General features: G+C 47.0%; 1 protein-coding gene across 5 annotated transcripts; it reads left to right on the top strand.

Annotated features, from left to right (window-relative positions):
- Window positions 1–336: 336 nt before the first annotated feature.
- SLC25A44 (solute carrier family 25 member 44) lies at window positions 337–18,902 on the top strand. Of its 5 annotated transcripts, none has more exons than XM_029228198.1 (5): window positions 347–480; window positions 1,909–2,095; window positions 5,848–6,485; window positions 12,601–12,728; window positions 16,275–18,902. In XM_029228198.1, exons 3-5 carry the CDS (start codon window positions 5,861–5,863, stop codon window positions 16,464–16,466), a joined length of 945 nt encoding a protein of 314 aa, XP_029084031.1. In that variant the 5' UTR covers window positions 347–480; window positions 1,909–2,095; window positions 5,848–5,860; the 3' UTR covers window positions 16,467–18,902. The 5 variants fall into 5 exon arrangements, with proteins under 5 accessions (XP_029084032.1, XP_029084031.1, XP_029084030.1 ...); XM_029228197.1 differs by having other exon boundaries at window positions 357–929; XM_029228199.1 differs by lacking the exon at window positions 1,909–2,095 and having other exon boundaries at window positions 337–480.
- The last annotated feature ends 44 nt before the right edge of the window (window positions 18,903–18,946 follow it).

Genomic DNA, 18,946 nt, shown 5'->3' with positions numbered 1-18,946 from the left:
CAAAAATTTACAGATTAGATTTGAATTTAAGGATTCCAATAGATCGGAAACACAAGGTGACCCATTTAGAACAAGATCTTCAAGAAGCGCCGGGTGACTTTAAATTTCCAAGAATTAGAAAGACAACGCATGCGCTGTAGAGCTAAGGGCATGTCGAAGCCAATGAAGGCGTGGCCTCTGCCCGCATTCAAGATGGTTCCCAGGACCTTCCACCCTTGCTGCGGGGGCGGGGCGAGAGGCTAAAGGCTCAGAACGCCATTGGTGGAGTTGCACACCGTTCATCCCCGCCCCCCGTAGGGGGCGGGAGTGACAAAGTCCCAATTTCCGGTTCCGTCAGTACCAGGAGCCCGGTCGAGATGGAGGAAGATGCGACCGCAGGCCATCAGTCGCCCGAAACAGAGGATAGAGTGGGAGCTGCGGCCTAGAGATCCGCGCTTGGAGTTCACCTCAGACGGGGCGGAACCGCCCTGATGTGAGAAAGTAAGAAACCACCGACTTGGGGTGCCAGAGGACTAAGGTCTCCGAGGACCTGGACCTGTCAGGGAGGCAGCGGGTGCCTGAAGTGGCCGGCTGCAATTCAGTGGGAGCCCACCACGCAGTTTGGGGAATGAGGGGCGACTCCAACGAGTCATCTTTTCCTGTCGGAGGAGCATGAGTTTCGCTGACAGCGAAAGAAGCATGGCGAGAGGCATGGCGAGGCGGCATCTCGGGGGCCAGGACAGAAGCAGCTTAAAGGGGGTGTCATGTGGAGTAGGTGAAGAGGACTGTCATGTGGTGTCTGTCATGAGGGATCACGTGGGCACCTATGGAAGACCGAAGGAAGGCTGGATGGAAATCGCTTCATGCCCCAGAGGGGAGGTTGTCTTGAAGGGAGAGGTTGGAGGCATGCCAGGGAACTTCCCTAAGGAAATGCATGTTCATTAGGACAGGTGGGCAAGCATGTAAATATATTCACATTCATGTGGTAGATAGCTCCCAGGATGCAAAGCCTTGATGCAGTTGCAGTAAGAAGTACAGAGGAACAGAAGTAAGAAGCAAAGATGTTTCCAGCACAGAAGTGGGGACCAAACCCCACGGATGTCTTGTCAGGAGTTGTAGGTGGCTATTTGACTTGCCGGGGGGGGGGGTTGTTGACTGAAAAGATTTGAATAAGTCTAGAAGTCATCACTGAGCCCAGTCCTGGTGACAAGTCAGGATGGAGTCAGAGGGCTCCTAACCTAGTCATAATGGTCTGGACTCCTAGAGTAGTTGTTATCATTGTTATAATACTGACAATCCTTAATATTTAAGGCAATACTTTCCAAACTCTGATATATGTATTAACCACCCAGAGATCTTGTGAGCATGTTGGTTCTTATTCAGCAGGCCTATGGAGCATCCTGAAATTCTGTATTTCTAACAAGCTCCCAGATTATGCCCATGCTGCTGGTCTGTGCACCACTCTGAGTAGCAAAGATTTAGAGCAGCACTGCCCAGTAGAGCTTTCTGAAATGGTAGAAGTGCTTTGCTGTTAACAAAGTGCTTTCACACATTAGCTCATGAGAGTTGCACCACAGTGACATAGCTATGGCAGGCTTTACTAGCCCCATTTCACAGATGAGGAAACTGAATTTCAAAGAAGTGACTTGGTTCCAATCCTACTAGTAGGTAATGGAAGTGGAACTCAGACTTGGATCTCCTGACTACTAGTGTTCTTTTCATCAAATGACCTTACATTCCAGGTGACACTGCCTTGTCCTGAACCAGGATCTTATTTCAGAACCTAGTGAACAGTCTGGTGTGGTTTTTCTGGTACAGGGAGAAGGGAAGTGGAGAAGGAGGTATACCTACTTGGGCCAGTTTGTCCCTTTCCTCTGATGGGCTCAGCAGTGGGGGTTCTGCCTCTGACATCTCATTTGATGATTTCAGGACATCCTGGGTCATCTGTTGGGTCTCCATATGAAGCACTTTAACCTTTGTGTCTAAGCTGTGTTAAAAGATGGGGGAAAATTCAGAATTGGAGCCATGAACACAAATAAGGATCTGGGAAAGAGCCATAAAGAAGCTGGGCTGATTGAATTGGAAGAAAGGAAGGCTGAAGGAAGTGAGCATACAGGTATCTGCATGGAGGATTTTCCAGAGGGTGAAACACAAGGAACTGGTTTTGATATTTCAGCGGGAAGTTTGGAGGTTAAATAACAAGGAGCAGGTTGAGATCCCAACTTTTAGGAGCAACCCACCTTTCAAAGGGATAGAGGGGGTGGGTGCAGTGCCTTCCCCTTCAACTGTAGAGGCTCAGCCCTCTGTGGCATGACCCTTAGTGGCTTCTTCTGTCACCATGGTAATGATAGAAATTACCTGCTTTGGCCGTGGAGAGTCCTCCCTTCTTTCTGGGAATTTAAAATAGACTGGCACATGTGAGAGATGGAGGAAAGTGGGGAAATGGGGCGCTGGGTGCTGCTGTAGGATTTCTCATCAGGAGTTGTTGGCACTCTGTCATTCAGTTTGATAAGTTGAGACGGTGCCCACAAAACCAGGTCCTAGAACAGAGTCCTTCGTGGCTCTGGCTCTCTGCCCTGCTCAGCACACAGTATCCATGAGCTGGGCAGGAGTCCTTGCTTGAGCCCTGCCGTATTTGTCCTGTGATGACAACAGGCCTACCCAGCCACTCAGCTCAGTCACTCCACAAGCACGCTGGGAAAGCAGAGGCAGCTCTTGGTTTCAATGGAATAAAGCGGAGAGAAATCCCTGGGCATCTGCTGCCAGGAGCTTATGCTTAACCCTTGGGTGACTGGCAGTCATGAGGGCATTAATTCTGCCTCCCAAGGGTGGGAATGGCCTGGCTTTATACCGAACAGAGTGATTTGTGCTGGAACTCCTCATCTCCCATGAATTAGAGGGCATGATGGCGTAGAGGAGCAAACTTGGCTCATATCCTGCCTCCGCTAACCAGCTGTGTGACCTTGGGCTTGTTCCTTTTAACCTATTTGTTGTACCTCAATTTCCTCATGTAGCAGAAGTGTCTTAACTGTGTAGAGGTTAAGTTGTAAGGATTACTTGAGGTAATAGGTGTTCAGTAAATCCTATTGTCTCTCTCTCTTCTCCTCCTCTCTCAGTGGAAATGGACACATAACCTTGGGACCCTGGATGCCAAACACCCTGTTTGTTAGTGATACAGTGATCCCTTTCTCTTGAAGGGCCTTAAAGGAGAAGTTTGCCGCACTGGACTTGATGGGTGTCCTGGGCTGAGGCTGGAGGAAGGGCCGCTTTTGCCCACAGCAGGTGGCACATCAGTGTTCCAGGGGTTCTCCTCCTAGAACCCCATCTCTAGCTCATTTCCCATGGCCTAGATTCTCTGTTCTGGTCAACCCAGTTGTTTCAAGCCATTGTTTTCTCCCTTTCACTGTCCACATGTATTCCTCCATTCAAGCTGCTTTGTCCTCCTCCAGGAAGCCTGTCTTGGTTACATGTGCCTCACCCACACATGAGGTTTTCCCTCAGCTCACATGTACTCACTTTGCACTGCAGGTATCTTATACTTTAATGAAAGTGATGCAGTCCAGCTCAGGAAATTCCAAAAAGCTAACCTTGCTTCCCCACTGACTTATATGGTAAACCAAGAAGCTGCTTAGGCTGGTTGGGACCTTTGGTTGGGGAAGGTGGTTGAGGATGAACTCTGGTTATACACTTGACATGAGATTTGTCAAGGCTTTGGTGCTGGGACTGCCTGTGTAGAACACTTCACCTCTCTAGAGTTGTCCTTTTGATGTGGCCACCTCCTTTCCCATCCCTTAAGGATTTCTCTCAGAGCTTAGGGAGGCCCTGATTTCCTGCTTCCTGGACTTTAACTTCTCACTTTACCCTTCTGGCTGAAAATGTCCAGTATCCTACACAGGAGCACATTACATTGTCACTATGTGTATGTCCAATATATGATGTCCTCTCATTTGACATTTCTTTTTTTTTTTTTAATTATTTATTCATTTATTTAATTTTTGGCTGCATTGGGTCTTCACTGCTGCACGCCGGTTTTCTCTAGTTGCTGAGAGTGGGGGCTACTCTTTGTTGCGGTGCGCGGGCTTCCCATTGTGGTGGCTTCTCTTGTTGCAGAGCACAGGCTCTAGGCACATGGGCTTCAGTAGTTGTGACACACGGGCTTCAGTAGTTGTGGCTCAAGGGCTCTAGAGCACAGGCTCAGTAGTTGTGGCGCACGGGCTTAGTTGCTCTGTGGCATGTGGGATCTTCCCGGACCAGGGCTTGAACCCAGGTCCCCTGCATTGGCAGGTGGATTCTTTCTTTCTTTTTTTTTTTAAATTAATTTAATTAATTTAATTTATTTTTGGCTATGTTGGGTCTTCGTTGCTGCATGCGGGCTTTCTCTAGTTGCAGTGAGCGGGGGCTACACTTCGTTGCGGTGCACGGGCTTCTCATTGTGGTGGCTTCTCTTGTTGTGGAGCACAGGCACTAGGCGCGCGGGCTTCAGTAGTTGCGGCATGCGGGCTCAGTAGTTGTGGTGCACAGGCTTGGTAGTTGTGGCACACAGGCTTAGCTGCTCTGTGGCATGTGGGATCTTCCTGGACCAGGGCTCGAACCCATGTCCCCTGCATTGGCAGGCAGATTCTTAACCACTGCGACACCAAGGAAGCCCCTCATTTGACATTTCTTAAGTTGAAAGCTCCTGATTTTATACAGTTATTACAGTTGTAACCTTATTAGTTTTGTTTGAAACTTTAGTCAGTGGATACACTTAACATGAGGGCCACATGTACATTAATTTGCCCTGGTTTCTTTATCTCTGTGTCTTATATCTGTTCCCCAGAGGGATACTGTGTCTCTTTGAAGAGACTGAGTTTCTCAAAAGCAGAGTCTCTATATCTTTTCTGTCACTTGAATCTCCCTTCACTACCTAGGGGCTGAGGTTATTATTTATATGCTTGGGGATGAAAGAGGCCAAGCATGTTCTCTACCCTGTAGTTAAGACTTTTCAGGGAAACTGCTTAGCTCTCAGGTGGTTCTCTTCTTTCTCTAGAGTGAGTTATCTAATAACCAAAGAGGACTCTGACCTTTGGCTTGTTCCTAAATTTCTAACTCCTTTCATTAGAAGGAAGGGAGGTGTGTGTGGGGGGGTGCCTGTGGAGTGAAAGCCCCACTTGCCTTCTTCCTCGCACTTTCTTCTAATGCAGACTGGAGAAGGTGTAAGTGTAGTGAATGTGGGTCAGGAGGAGCTCAGAGGGGCCAGCACGGGAAACCAGAAATAAAGTGAGGTGAGTCAGCTGGTAAATGGTGGTAAAAGAGGCACCCTGCTGAGGCTCAAAGGCCCAAGGCTGAAGGCCATGTCTCCTCAGTAGGCCCAGGAGTGTCAGAAATGGAGCACTTCCCTTTAGCCTTTAGGAACCTCCAGAATGTCACTTAGTGACATCCCCATTAGCCCACTTAAAGGCCATGTGGTTGGTTTGCCCACAGCATCCTGAGCTGTCTGGGTGAGCTAGAGAAGGAAAAGGAGACTGGGCCATGACACCAGGGCCTGGCCAGAGGCAGAGAGACCAGAATAGCTGATCTGATAAGCTGGGGGTAGGGAGCTGAGGTGGGAGTGGGCCCACGGGAGTCACTGAGGTGAGAAACAATTTTCAGAAGAGGGGTCCTGAATTGGGACAGACTGGTAAAGGAGAGAGAAGAGGGCACTATCCCGATCCATGAAGGAAGAATCAGGCAGGGGTTGGCAGAGCCAGACTGGGTGAAGTCTAAACTTTGGAGAAGTGAGTACCCCAGGAGCTGAAGCCTGAGAATGGGGTTTCAGAGCCCATCCAGGAGGGGAAAGTGCAAATTCTGATCTCCTTCACATTCCCTCCACCCTGCTCAAATCCCCAGGTCTCCAGACACAATGGAGGACAAACGTAACATCCAGATCATCGAGTGGGAACACCTGGACAAGAAGAAGTTCTACGTGTTTGGTGTGGCAATGACAATGATGATCCGTGTCAGTGTCTACCCATTCACCCTCATCCGCACTCGCTTGCAGGTTCAGAAAGGCAAGAGCCTCTACCATGGGACCTTTGATGCCTTCATCAAGATCCTACGGGCAGATGGTGTGACTGGCCTCTACCGGGGGTTCCTGGTCAACACCTTCACCCTCATATCTGGCCAGTGCTATGTTACTACTTATGAGCTCACCCGGAAGTTTGTAGCTGACTACAGCCAGAGCAACACAGTCAAATCACTGGTGGCCGGTGGCTCGGCCTCTCTCGTGGCTCAGAGCATCACAGTGCCCATTGATGTGGTCTCCCAGCACCTGATGATGCAGCGCAAGGGTGAGAAAACGGGCCGCTTCCAAGTGCGAGGGAATCCAGAGGGACAAGGGGTAGTTGCCTTTGGCCAAACCAAGGACATCATCAGGCAGATCCTGCGGGCTGATGGACTTCGTGGCTTCTACCGGGGCTATGTGGCTTCGCTGCTTACTTACATCCCAAACAGTGCTGTCTGGTGGCCCTTCTACCACTTCTATGCAGGTAAGCAGGGGCCAGGAGGGTGGGGGTGGAGGATGGTTACTAATGGACAGAGATGCTTTTGCTCTGTGCATGTTGAATCCAGGAGGATTCAGAGATGAGTAAGACATGGTTCTTCCCTTCAAGGAGCTAATATTATAGTGGAGGGAATCAGACAAGTAAAGTATATGACTGTAGGACATAGCGTATGTTCTCGATGAATCAGGATCAACTCAGTTTAGTGGAATATTGGCAGAGAATCATAAGGTGGGGAGGGACAAAATCCATAGGATTTAAAGGTGAAAGCAGTGGAGCAATGGGTAATAGCTTTTGAATTGGATGCCTTTCCTTACTATTTTTTTTTCTTTTTTTAAAAAAATTATTTATTTTATTTATTTATTTTTGGCTGCGTTGGGTCTTCGTTGCTGCGCACGGGCTTTCTCTAGCTGCGGCAAGCGGGGGCTACTCTTTACTGCGGTGTGTGGGCTTTTCATTGCCCCGTGGCATGTGGGATCTTAGTTCCCTGACCAGGGATCGAACCTGTGTCCCCTGCATTGTAAGGTGGATTCTTTACCACTGGACCACCAGGGAAGTCCCTCTCCTATTTTTCTAATGGTACTTTTTTTTTTTTTGGTAGCTCTGTCTCTTCTTCTGTTTAACACAGTCTTTCCTCTGGAGTATTTGGTAAAATTCAGATACATGGGCTCCATCTCGACCCTTTGTATCAGATTCTTTGGGAATGGATGCTGGCAATCTTAATGTTAGAGAACCTTCCTAGGAAACGTGAGAATTTTCTCTGGAGTCTGTCCTCACCCCTCTCTCCTCATTTGATTTCATTTACAATTAGAGTTGTCCTTTTCTAATATGTCCAAAATTTCTATTTCTGTTCCCAAACTTACGTGTCCAGAGCTCTGGACAGACATCCTGGCTGTTGGACCTTTTGACCTGGAGGCATGCACTTACATCTGAAATTTGTTTCAATTAACCATTTTTCATCCCAAGCTGGCTTTCTCTTCTGACTTACTTTCACGTGTCAGTGGCCATGTTATTCTCCAAATCACTGAAACTGAGGCCTTGGGCATAGTGCTTGGCCCCTTGTCCTTGTCCCCACATCTAGTCCTAGTGACACTGGAATGTCTTGTCCAACTTTCTCTCCATTCCCACTGCCTTTCCTGAAAACCATTCTCTGTACCTACCCTCTTGGACTATTGCATCAGCCTTCTAGCTGTTCTAAGTCTCTTCCTTCCTATCTACACACAAGTCCCTAATGGATTAACTTTATTTATTTATTTTTAAAATTTTATTAATTTATTTATTTTTGGCTGCTTTGGGTCTTCGCTGCTCCGTGTGGGCTTTCTCTTGTTGTGGTGAGCGGGGGCTATTCTTCATTGCGGTGCGCGGGCTTCTCATTGTGGTGGCTTCTCTTGTTTCAGGGCACGGGCTGTAGGCGCGAGGGCTTCAGTAGTTGTGGCTCGTGGGCTCTATAACACAGGCTTAGTAGTTGTGGCGCACGGGCTTAAGTTGCTCCACGGCATGTGGGATCTTACCGGACCAGGGCTTGAACCCGTGTCCCCTGCATTGGCAGGTGTATTCTTAACCACTGTGCCACCAGAGAAGTCCCCCTAATGGATTAACTTTAAACTCTGGTTGTGATGTTCAGTGGCTCCCACTGCTTACTCAGTAAAATCCAAACTCTTCAGCCTGGCTTCACCTCCCCTTTTCAGTGAAACATCCTGCTGTTTCCCTATGTATAGTCTATGCTGCAGCCAGGCCAGTTCACACACCGTTCCTCCACCATGCATCATCTCTCCCACCTCTGCTGTATTCATATCCCTCTGCTAGATGCCTTCCAGGTCCACTTACCCTGGTGAAATCATGACTCATTGCCTCCTCTCCCATCCTCTCCATGTATCTCTCAACTCAGAAATGATCTTTCCCTCCTTCCAACTCCCATGACATTTGCTTCAGTCTTTCTTAAGGCAGTTAGAACATTTGCCTTGATGTTATTTGTATGTGCCTATCTCTTCTGTTATTTGCACAGGTTCTTCTTTTTTCTTAATGCTTTTTTTCCCCCAGCTTTATTTTGATATAATTGACTGGAAAGTTTCTTGGAAGGGGGTGGAAACTAACATTTACTGAATACCCACTGTGTACCACACTCTGTGACACTGTGTGTCTCAGGGCCTGGTGAATTGTAAGTGCTCAGTAACTATTTGTTGAGAGAGTAGACTGGTTTTTGTCACTCCATTTTGCTTAAAATCTACCAATGCTGCCTTATGGGTATTTACAATAAAATCTAATGCTTCTCACGGTCAATACAGGTCTATGTGATCTGGTCCCTGTCTGCTTCTCCAGCCCCATCTTGTGCTCCTCTGCCCTTACTCACTCTGGTCCATTCTCACTGCCCTTCTCTCAGTTCCTGAGACACACCAAGCTCTGTTCTCACCTCAAGGCCTTTGCAGATACTGTTCTTTCTGCCTGGAATAGCCTTTCCCCTGTTGTTTGTGTGTCTGGGTCCTTCTCATGCTTCAAGCCTCAGCGTACATGCCATCTTTGCAAAGAAGACTTCTTTTTAAAAAAAATAATTAATTAATTAATTTGTAAATTTTTGGCTGTGTTGAGTCTTTGTTGCTACGTGCGGGCTTTCTCTAGTTGTGGTGAGAGGGGGCTACTCTTCGTTGCAGTGTGTGGGCTTGTCATTGCGGTGGCTTATCATGTTGTGGAGCATGGGCTCTAGGTGCGCAGGCTTCAGTAGTTGTGGCACACAGCCTTCAGTAGTTGTGGCACACAGGCTTCAGTAGTTGTGGCTCGCAGACACTAGAGCACAGGCTCAGTAGCTGTGGTGCACGGGCTTCGTTGCTCTGTAACATGTGGGATCTTCCCAGACCAGGGATTGAACCCCTGTCCCTGCATTGGCAGGTGGATTCTTAACCACTGTGCCACCAGGGAAGTCCCAAGAAGACTTCTTTACCCAGTTGGAAAGAGGGCTCTTCCTGTTTTCTTTTTTTTAATTGATTTATTTTTAAATTTTATTTATTTATTTATTTTGGCTGTGTTGGGTCTTCATTGCTGCATGCAGTCTTTTCTCTGGTTGCGGCGAGTGGGGGCTACTCTTGTGGTGTGTGGGCTTCTCATTGCATTGGTTTCTCTGGTTGTGGAGCACAGGCTCTAGGCGCGTGGGCTCAGTAGTTGTGGCTCATGGGCTCTAGAGCGCAGGCTTAGTAGTTGTGGCGCACAGGCTTAGTTGCTCCGTGGCGTGTGGGATCTTCCCAGACCAGGGCTTGAACCCGTGTCCCCTGCACTGGTAGGTGGATTTTTAACCACTGCGCCACCAGGGAAGCCCTGTTTTCTTTTGTAGCACCTTGTTTTCCAGATGCTGCCTTCCAGTGGTTGTGAAATGTTTTCTTCTCAGGAGCAACAAGACACCCTTGAGGCAGAGCCACCAGTTCACTTTGTTTCTTTCTGTATGCTGACCCTGGGGAAGAAAGTGATTAGAAATCCAGGGGAGAGGTGGTTCTGGTAAGGCTTAAGGAATTCTGTCATGCCTTCGGACTTGGAAGCCCTCGCTTCTGTCCTGCCAACCTCCACCATCCTACTTGTTTCCTAATCTTTAGTTGCCTGGCCGTAAATTACCAAAACTAGGAGCATAAGAAAAAAAAATATATATATATATATTTTTAAATCGAAGTATAGTTGATGTATAATAGTTTATAAACTACAGGTGTACAATATAGTGATTCACAATTTTTAAACGTTATACTCCATTTATAGTTATTACAAAATATTTGCTATATTCCCTGTGTTGTATAGTATATCCTTGTAGCTTGTTTGTACCTCTTTTTTTTTTTTTTTTTTTTGAGGTATGCGGGCCTCTTACTGTTGTGGCCTCTCCCGTTGCGGAGCACAGGCTCCGGACCCGCAGGCTTAGCAGCCATGGCTCACAGGCCCAGCCGCTCCGCTCCGCGGCATGTGGGATCTTCCCGGACCAAGGCACGAACCCGTGTTCCCTGCATCGGCAGGCGAACTCGCAACCACTGCGCCACCAGGGAAGCCCTTAATCCCCTACCCCTATATTGCTCCTCCCCGCAAGAAGAAATTCTTTTTTTTTTTTTTTTTTTTTTTTAAGAAGAAATTCTTAAAGGTATTATGGTGACTGAATTGTACAGAGAAAACTGAGAGGGAACCTTTGAGATGATAAATCTATTTTACATCCAGTCTCACTCAGAGTAAAAGCCAAAGTCCATGCAGTGGCTTCAGGGCCCTACCTCTTAGACTTCATCTACTGTTCTTTCCCTCATTCATTCGGCTGCAGGCATACTGGCCTTGGTGCCAAAGACCTCAGGCATGCTCATGCCTCAGGGCCTTTGCATAGGATGTTACCTCTGCTTGGAAAGTTCTCGCCACACATCTATAAGGCTTATACTATCCTTTAGGGCTTTGCTTAGACTTCACCTTCTACCCTTTCTGCCCTTGGCATTCCTTATCTCCTTTTCCTGCTCTATTTTTTTCTATAATTAGCACACAACATGTCTGACATAGTTGTATATTTTGCTTTTTATTTATTTATTGTCTGTTTTCCCCCACTAGAATGTAAGTTTCATAAGGGCAGGGATTTGAGGCTATTTTATTCACTGTTGTATCTTTAGAACCCAAAGTGACTGGCTCGTGGTAATCACTCAATAAATCTTTGTTTAATAAATGAACGAACTCTTGTCTCTCACCTTCAGAGAGGGAAAAGCAAAATAATTCAATTGCAGGTGAACTTCCTAGTGACACTGGGATTGGGTGAATCTGGGTATTATTCCATCTTCTTCATCAGCATTTTGAAAAATGAATTTTCCTTTCTTTTTAAAAATTTATTTATTTATTTATTTTCGGCTGTGTTGGGTCTTTGTTGCTGCGCGCGGGCTTTCTCTATTTGGGGCGAGCGGGGGCTACTCTTCCTTGTGGTGCGCCGGCTTCTCATTGCGGTGGCTTCCCTTGTTGCGGAGCACAGGCTTTAGGCGCGTGGGCTTCAGCAGAGTTGTGGCACGCAGGCTCAGTAGTTGTGGTTTGCGGACTCCAGAGCTCAGGCTCAGTAGTTGCGGCGCACGGGCTTATTTGCTCCACCGCATGTGGGATCTTCCCTGTCCAGGGCTCGAACCCATGTCCCTTGTATTGGCAGGCGGATTCCTAACCACTGCGCCACCAGGGAAATCCAATTTTCCTTTCTTGATATAGGCTGAAGAAAAGTTCTCACTGTAGGATATGATTTTCTCTTTTAATTGTAATTGTTTTTATTTTTTAAAACATTCATATGGTTCAGAATTCAAAAGGTAAGAAAGGGTATGCAGTGAAAACACTCCTCACCTACCACAGTCACCCAGCTTCCTTCCTTAAAGACAATTAGTGTTACCAATTTTTAATGTATCTTACCAGTTATCCAGTGCATGTATAAGAAAATATGTGGTGTGTGCTTTTCTAGCCAGTGAGTTGTGAAAAGTAGAGCATAAGCATAAGAGTTTTACATCAGGAGTGATTTCTGAAAGGAGTCAGCAAGCAAGGAGGTTTTGAAATCCCCTTCTCCAGAGGAATTTTGTCCTATGCAAAATGACTTCTGGAAGGGGCCTGAGATTTAAAAATTTTTGTTGGTTCAGGGCTTCCCTGGTGGCGCAGTGGTTAAGAATCCGCCTGCCAATGCAGGGCACACCGGTTCGAGCCCTGGTGCAGGAAGATCCCACATGCTGCGGAGCAACTAAGCCCGTGCACCACAACTACTGAGCCTGCGTTCTAGAGCCCACGAGCCACAACTACTGAGCCCACGTGCCACAATTACTGAAGCCTGCATGCCTAGAGCCCGTGCTCCGCAACGAGAAGCCACCGCAATGATAAGCCCGCGCACTGCAACGAAGAGTAGCCCCCACTCGCCACAACTAGAGAAGGCCTGCGTGCAGCAACGAAGACCCAGTGCAGCCAAAAATAAATTTATTAAAAAAATTTTTTTGTTGTTGGTTTAGATGGAAGCAAAGATGGGAGTTATAGGGTCTAAGGTGGCTAAGGATGGAGGGTTTGTCATCATTGGGCCAACTGGTAGAAAAGGTTTGGGGCCGTGTGGAGTGGAACCTCATGTCTTGAGGCATTATCTTTCCCTTGATTCCAGAGCAGCTCTCGTCCCTCTGCCCTAAGGAGTGCCCTCACATCGTCTTTCAAGCCATCTCGGGGCCTCTGGCTGCAGCCACTGCTTCCATCCTCACCAATCCCATGGATGTCATCCGAACCCGAGTACAGGTAAGACCAGTCTTCTCCCCTACCCTCCTCCCAGATAAACCATTAGAGGTGTGATCTTCAGGCCCTCCAATATTTCCTGACCTCTTTGTGTCATGGCCCTCTAGTCTAGCCAGCCTTCTCCTGGTCATCCAAGCCTCTTCCTTGTGGTTATGCTTACCGTCTACAGAAACCAGCTGAGCACTTTGAATCACCTAGAATGTTTCTGTCATCCTGTCTGCTACCTTGCATGCCTCTACTCCTTTCCTTGCCCATGCCTCTAGGAATTCTTACTGCTTTCTTCTAGGCTTTCATCATAATAGCATAGCCTATCAACCACCTTTTCCTTACCTTGTAGCTTTGTGGTTATTAGAAATATGATTTTAGTTAATTTCGTAAGTCTGTCTAGCTTCTCCACTTGGCTATGTGCTCTCTACAGTGAAAATGACTGTCCTTGAACAGGTTTCACAGATTGTTCTGTGTGGACTCAGCACAAACACAGACAAAGCCCTGGGTGGTGTTGTCCAGAAGTTATAGTCCCTGTCTTTAGTCAGCTTAATGACAATTTCACAGCCCTGAGTCCAAGGAAATAGAATCTGAATGATAATGTATAATATACACATGGTAGGTTTTGCTATATAAAGCTTTAGGTGGAGGGACTTCCCTGGTGGTCCAGTGGGTAAGACTCCACGTTTCCAATGCCAGGGGCCTGGGTTCGATCCTTGGTCAGGGAATTAGATCCCGCATGCATGCTGCAACTAAGAAGCCCGCATGCCACAACTAAGAAGCCCACATGCTGCAACTAAGACCCAGTGCAGCCAAAATAAAAAAATAAATAATAAAATTTAAAAATAAATAATAATAAAAGAAAATAAATAAATAATCATAAAATAAATAAATATTTTTTAAAAAGCTTTAGGTGGAGAGAATGGGGGAATTTTAATATCTGATTTGGGTAACTTAACAGGACAGCTGTCCAGGAGAGTGTGGTCATTGAGTTACAGTGAGAAGGAGAGGGAAGGAAAATAACCTTAGCAGATGGAGGTGAAGTCAGCTTCCCTGATACCAGGATGTTGGGATGGAGATGGCTGGTAAATCTAGGTACAGTTGACTCTTGAACAACATGGAGTTTAGGAGCACTGACACTCCGCATAGTTGAAAATTTGAGTATAACTTGGCCCTCTGAATCTGTGGTTCGCCATCCACAGATCGCATAGTACTGTAGTGTTTTGGGGTTTTTTAAGTATAAATAAAAATGAATTTTTACTTAAATCATTTTGGTATAGATTATAGTCAAAGATATTTAAACACATTGTGGGTAATATAAGCAGGCAGTTCAATTTTAAATTCAATTTTTTATGTAGTAACTCTGCTACCTATGTACAATTTTTTTTTTTTTTTGCGGTACACGGGCCTCTCACTGTTGTGGCCTCTCCCGTTGTGGAGCACAGGCTCCGGACGCACAGGCTCAGTGGCCATGGCTCACGGGCCTAGCCGCTCCGTGGTGTGTGGGATCTTCCCGGACCGGGGCACGAACCCGTGTCCCCTGCATCGGCAGGCGGACTCTCAACCACTGCGCCACCAGGGAAGCCCCCTATGTACAATTTTGATTTATTTCCAGAGAAGTAAAATAATCTCTTTAAATTTAATGTTAGCTTAAGCATGGAATTCTTAAATTAACCAAGTGTGTACTTTAGAGAAACAGGAATATATCTTGACATGTTTAGAGAGATATGCAATCCATAAAGATTAAATAGCAATGGTAAAGTCTTCCCGGTTATTATATTTATTTTATTTATTTATTTTAAATAAATAAATTTTATTTATTTATTTTAAATAAATAAATTTTAAAAAAATTTAAAAAATTTTATTAGTACTGTAGTGTTACTTGTTACTGCTGGAAAAAAACATACTGCATATAAGTGTTGTTCGAGGGTCAGCTGTGTATTGGTCCCTAGGAAAGTATGCGCCCCCTCCACGACCCACACGTTTGAAAATGAGTGGCATCTGATTGGTTTGCAAATAATAAAGTGTATAGGTTCCATCCTTATTCTCTCCTGAGCCTTGTTCTGGGTGTTCCATGAGGAGATTCAAGGAAAAGGACAGGTCCTTACTTTGAGGAGTTCCCAGGCTGGAAGAGACAGCACATATGAGGACCAGGGCCATAGCTAAAAAAGCCCTTGACATGGCTGTGGATAAGTGGAGGATTAGGGGAGTACAGGTGGTCAGAGGAAGAAGGGAAAGGGAGAATGTGGAGGAGGGCGCTAAAGGAGGCGGAGAGGAATGGGGAGACGTTCTTAGTCAGAGATGGGACCACCTTGTGAATAGAGGGAAGTATAACAAGGAGTGTGTCTGTCCTGCATTGGCTGAAGGTCTGAAGGGGGTAATCTCTAAAAGTGTAATTTGGTGGCAGGTATGGGCGTGGGGGGGAAGAAGAGGGCAAGACTATTAAGAAAAAAGAGAGAAAAGATTCCAGTATGATAGGGAAGACAGGTCACAGGGTGTGTGGGAGATGACAGGGTTGGAGGGGGAGGACTCTAGCCATGGGGCTTCAGAGGGATTGAGATGATCAGAATCAAAATCACTGGTAGAGAGAGCTGAGACAGGCTGGGACCTGGGCCCCTTTGCTGCAGTGCTGCAGGGCTTGCACATGGACACACCTCTCCTTGAGCAACGGAATACAAAGAAACTATATGGGACTAAAAACAACTGTGTGCATGCCCAGTTGGGGCAAATTCTGGACCCAAAACATACAAAGAAACCAAAAAACCCAACTGCCACTTTTGAAGTGCCGGGAGCAAAAGCAAGGTACTGTGCATGCTCCCTGCACACAGCACCACCTAAGGGGCGGCAAAATACCTAAGCCACCCCTCTGGCCGGACTCCTGGACACACCCCTACCCTCACCCCATATAAGAAACAAGCTTACCTCCCTTTGGGGAGTGAGCAAGCAAAGGAAGCTCTTGTTTGTTCTTGCTCCCCTCTTGTGCAGCAAGGGCCCCAGTAAAGCCTTGCCTGAATTTCTTGCCTGGCCTCTAGTCAATTTCTATTGCTTCGGGAAGGCCAAGAACCCTGGCCCGTAACAGAGCTGCAGAGGCCCTTAGAGGTGATTTAATCCAGCCTCCCTGAGACCAGAGAGAAGCACTTGGTCCAAAGACTCATCACTATGTAGTTTATCTAATGATATTAATTATAACTAACATTTATTGAATACTTACTGTCTGCCAGGCACCGTTCTCAGCATTTACAAGTATTCTTTTGTTTACTTCGTAGAACAACCACACAGGGTAGGTATTATCATTACTATTTTATATTTGAGGAAAGTGGGGTGCAAAGTGTTAAGTAAAGTACCTGAGATTATGCTGTTAGTAAATTGTGGAGCAGAATTCATACCAGGCAGTCTGGCACCAGAGCCCATACTCAGTCACTGTGCTGAACTGTCCCGCAGAAGCAGAGTCCAGCCCTCTGATTCCCAAGTCTAATTCTTTCCACTTTAGCCTAAGGCAGAGGGAGATTGGGTAGAGGGGCTTTGACTGCAGACCGTCGTCCTCCAATGCGTTGACTTTTCCAGGTTGAGGGCAAGAACTCCATCATCCTGACCTTCCGACAGCTGATGGCAGAAGAGGGGCCTTGGGGCCTCATGAAAGGCCTCTCCGCCAGAATCATCTCAGCCACGCCCTCAACCATTGTCATTGTGGTGGGCTACGAGAGCCTCAAGAAACTCAGCCTCCGACCTGAGCTGGTGGACTCAAGACACTGGTAACCAGTGATGGGGAGAGAAGCCTGCTGTTTCCCACACTACTCTGAGTCAGGGGCAGAGAGGAGAGGGTAGCACCCTCTTCAGGTGCCCCACCAGATACCGAGTCCAGCCCTGGGTCAGGGACAGAGACTTTGAACTGCTCTTGCTGAAGAGGCTCCACGCCTGGATCCCCTGCTCTCATTTTAAAATTTTCTTGCCAAACTGGGCTCACTCATTCAGTACAGGTACTGTCCTGCCCTAAGGAAATCCACTCTCCCTGCCAATCCCACTCCATCCATCCCCTGCCAACCCTTCTCTGCCTTCCCCCTCCATCTGTGTCCCTGAGATCCTGAGAAGAGCTGCACATAGAACTTGCTTACTACCACTGGTTCTTCCTCTTGGGCTTTCAGCCCAGATTCCAAGCAGTTGCCATCAGCCCTTTCCTGCTTCATCTCTTAGGCTTGCTTATTTTTATTTTGGGACTGAGCTGCCCACCAGACTACTCTGCTTTTCCCTGCCACTGGGGGCAAGGTGCCAGGCACTTTTGCACAGGGAGTGGGAGCAGCAAAAACCTCTGGTTCTCCAGAGCACTCATCCTCTCTTTGGAGAGTTATTAGGTTGGGGAGAAATGTTGATACTTTATTTTGTGTGTGTATTTTTCTGTGAACCAGGCTACTGTCTTAGTCCTGCTAAAGCACCAATCCTGCATTCAGAGCCCACCCCTTCCTCAGACAGGTGGAAAAATATCATGTAGCTTTTCCCTCAATCCCAGTTATCTATCCCTCCCAGTCCCTTCAGTCCCAGCAGCCTCAGGATATATAAGCTGTTTTTTTCCTCCTGGCCCGGATGACTACAGTGGTGGGCACAGCTCTAAATAGATCAGACTGTCTGGGACACACTGGACTTGGAACACTACCCTGAAAAGTCTGGTTTAGAGAGTAGTTGGTTTGGAAAGTGACAGGAGTATATGTGTGCCCTAGTGCATCTCCCTCGACCAGCTGAGCCAAACCTAGGAGAGGGCAGTGGAGGTTCTCAGCCCCAGGCAGTCATAACACACATATATACCCCAATCACTTGGACTCACAGAAACAGATGTTGTCTCACAATGGGAGTCTCTGAGATGTGGAACTGTTTGTGTTTTTCTTGTCTCTGATCTGAGGAGTCATCCCGGTCATGGTACCCTCTGGAGAGATGCTTGGAGGCGGGTAAAGGGCGGGTCAGGAACTCACCCAATACCAGGACCACTGCATTTACCAGCCTGATACTGCCGAGGTGATCTGTTGAAGCTCTCAGGAGCTAGATGATGAGTGCTCCTTCCCTGCCTCATCCTTCCCCCACAACACACACCTCCTCTACCAAGCTTGTGTTGCAGGTGAGGAGAGGTGCAGTAAATGGAATGAGAAGAAGGCATATCAAACCCTGCACTTTTACTTGAGACATCTGGCTTGGATGACCCTTCAAACTTTCTTATTGGTCCCACCCCCTGGGAGAGGCCATGGTGCCAACTTGAAAGGTGCTAGCTACCTGAAGCCTTGATATTTCTTATGGCTGCCCCACATTCTATCCCCCAGGCAAGATCAGAATCTGAATTCTCTACCTTCACCACCACCACTGCCCATCTTGGGCTCTATCTTTGAGGGTTATTTTCTCTTTCACTTATTTTTATTTTTGTCTGTCCCTTCTTGCGCTTTGTCAAGAGTCCTCCAATTTCTATTCACAAATGGTCATCCAAAGGGTTGGGCCCACAGATCATGAATCTTCCTGCCTCTCAGTCACTCCTTTACCCTAAGAACCACCAACATAATAGAAGCCGGGGGTCCCTCCTTTCTTTTTAAACTCATCCTAGTGAGACCTTTGGAGGTTGGTTTTCTCAGCTCCGCACCTTCCCCTCCCTACAGTCTTGTCTTCAGTCCTTCCCCACCATTGCAAAGTGGGTAAATTATCAGGGACAGGAGGTAGTCTCCTGCTTCTCATGTCTTAGGTTGTTTCCATCCCAGACTCCTCCAGACTCTTTCTTCTGTTTTATTTTATTGTACAGTATTTCAGTCTTTCACCTGTTTCCTCTGTCTGTCTCTCTCTGTCACACACACAGTTTTAAAGGATGATGGGCATTTACTAAAAGGGACCCCTGGCCCCTACTTTCCCATCTAATATTTTAGGGACAGGGATTGGGTTTGGTTAAAATGCCTTGGTCGGGGTGGGATAGTGGGCTTCCATTTTCCCAGGACCATGGATCTGGACCAATTGGAATTTTTGATATATTGGTCTGTAGCCAAAATTGGAAGAAACTTTCGGGAGACTGGGCAAGACGGGAAACCTGATGGGAGTATTTAAGGAGAGGGGAATAAAGTGCAGATGCAGTTAACATTTGATAAAATGGACTCGTGAATATTAACAGCGAACATTCACTGTTGCACTGTATGAAGTCTCCGAAGTGTAATTAAACGTTTTTATTGAGTCCTTGAGCTTTGCGCTTATTTTGCCCGCTTGCCGAGAAAGTATGT

Source organism: Monodon monoceros, unplaced genomic scaffold (assembly GCF_005190385.1).
Source record: "Monodon monoceros isolate NGI ecotype Baffin Bay Population unplaced genomic scaffold, NGI_Narwhal_1 Super_Scaffold_18, whole genome shotgun sequence".
NCBI lineage: Eukaryota > Metazoa > Chordata > Mammalia > Artiodactyla > Monodontidae > Monodon > Monodon monoceros.
This window is presented reverse-complemented; position numbering and strand designations above follow the sequence as displayed.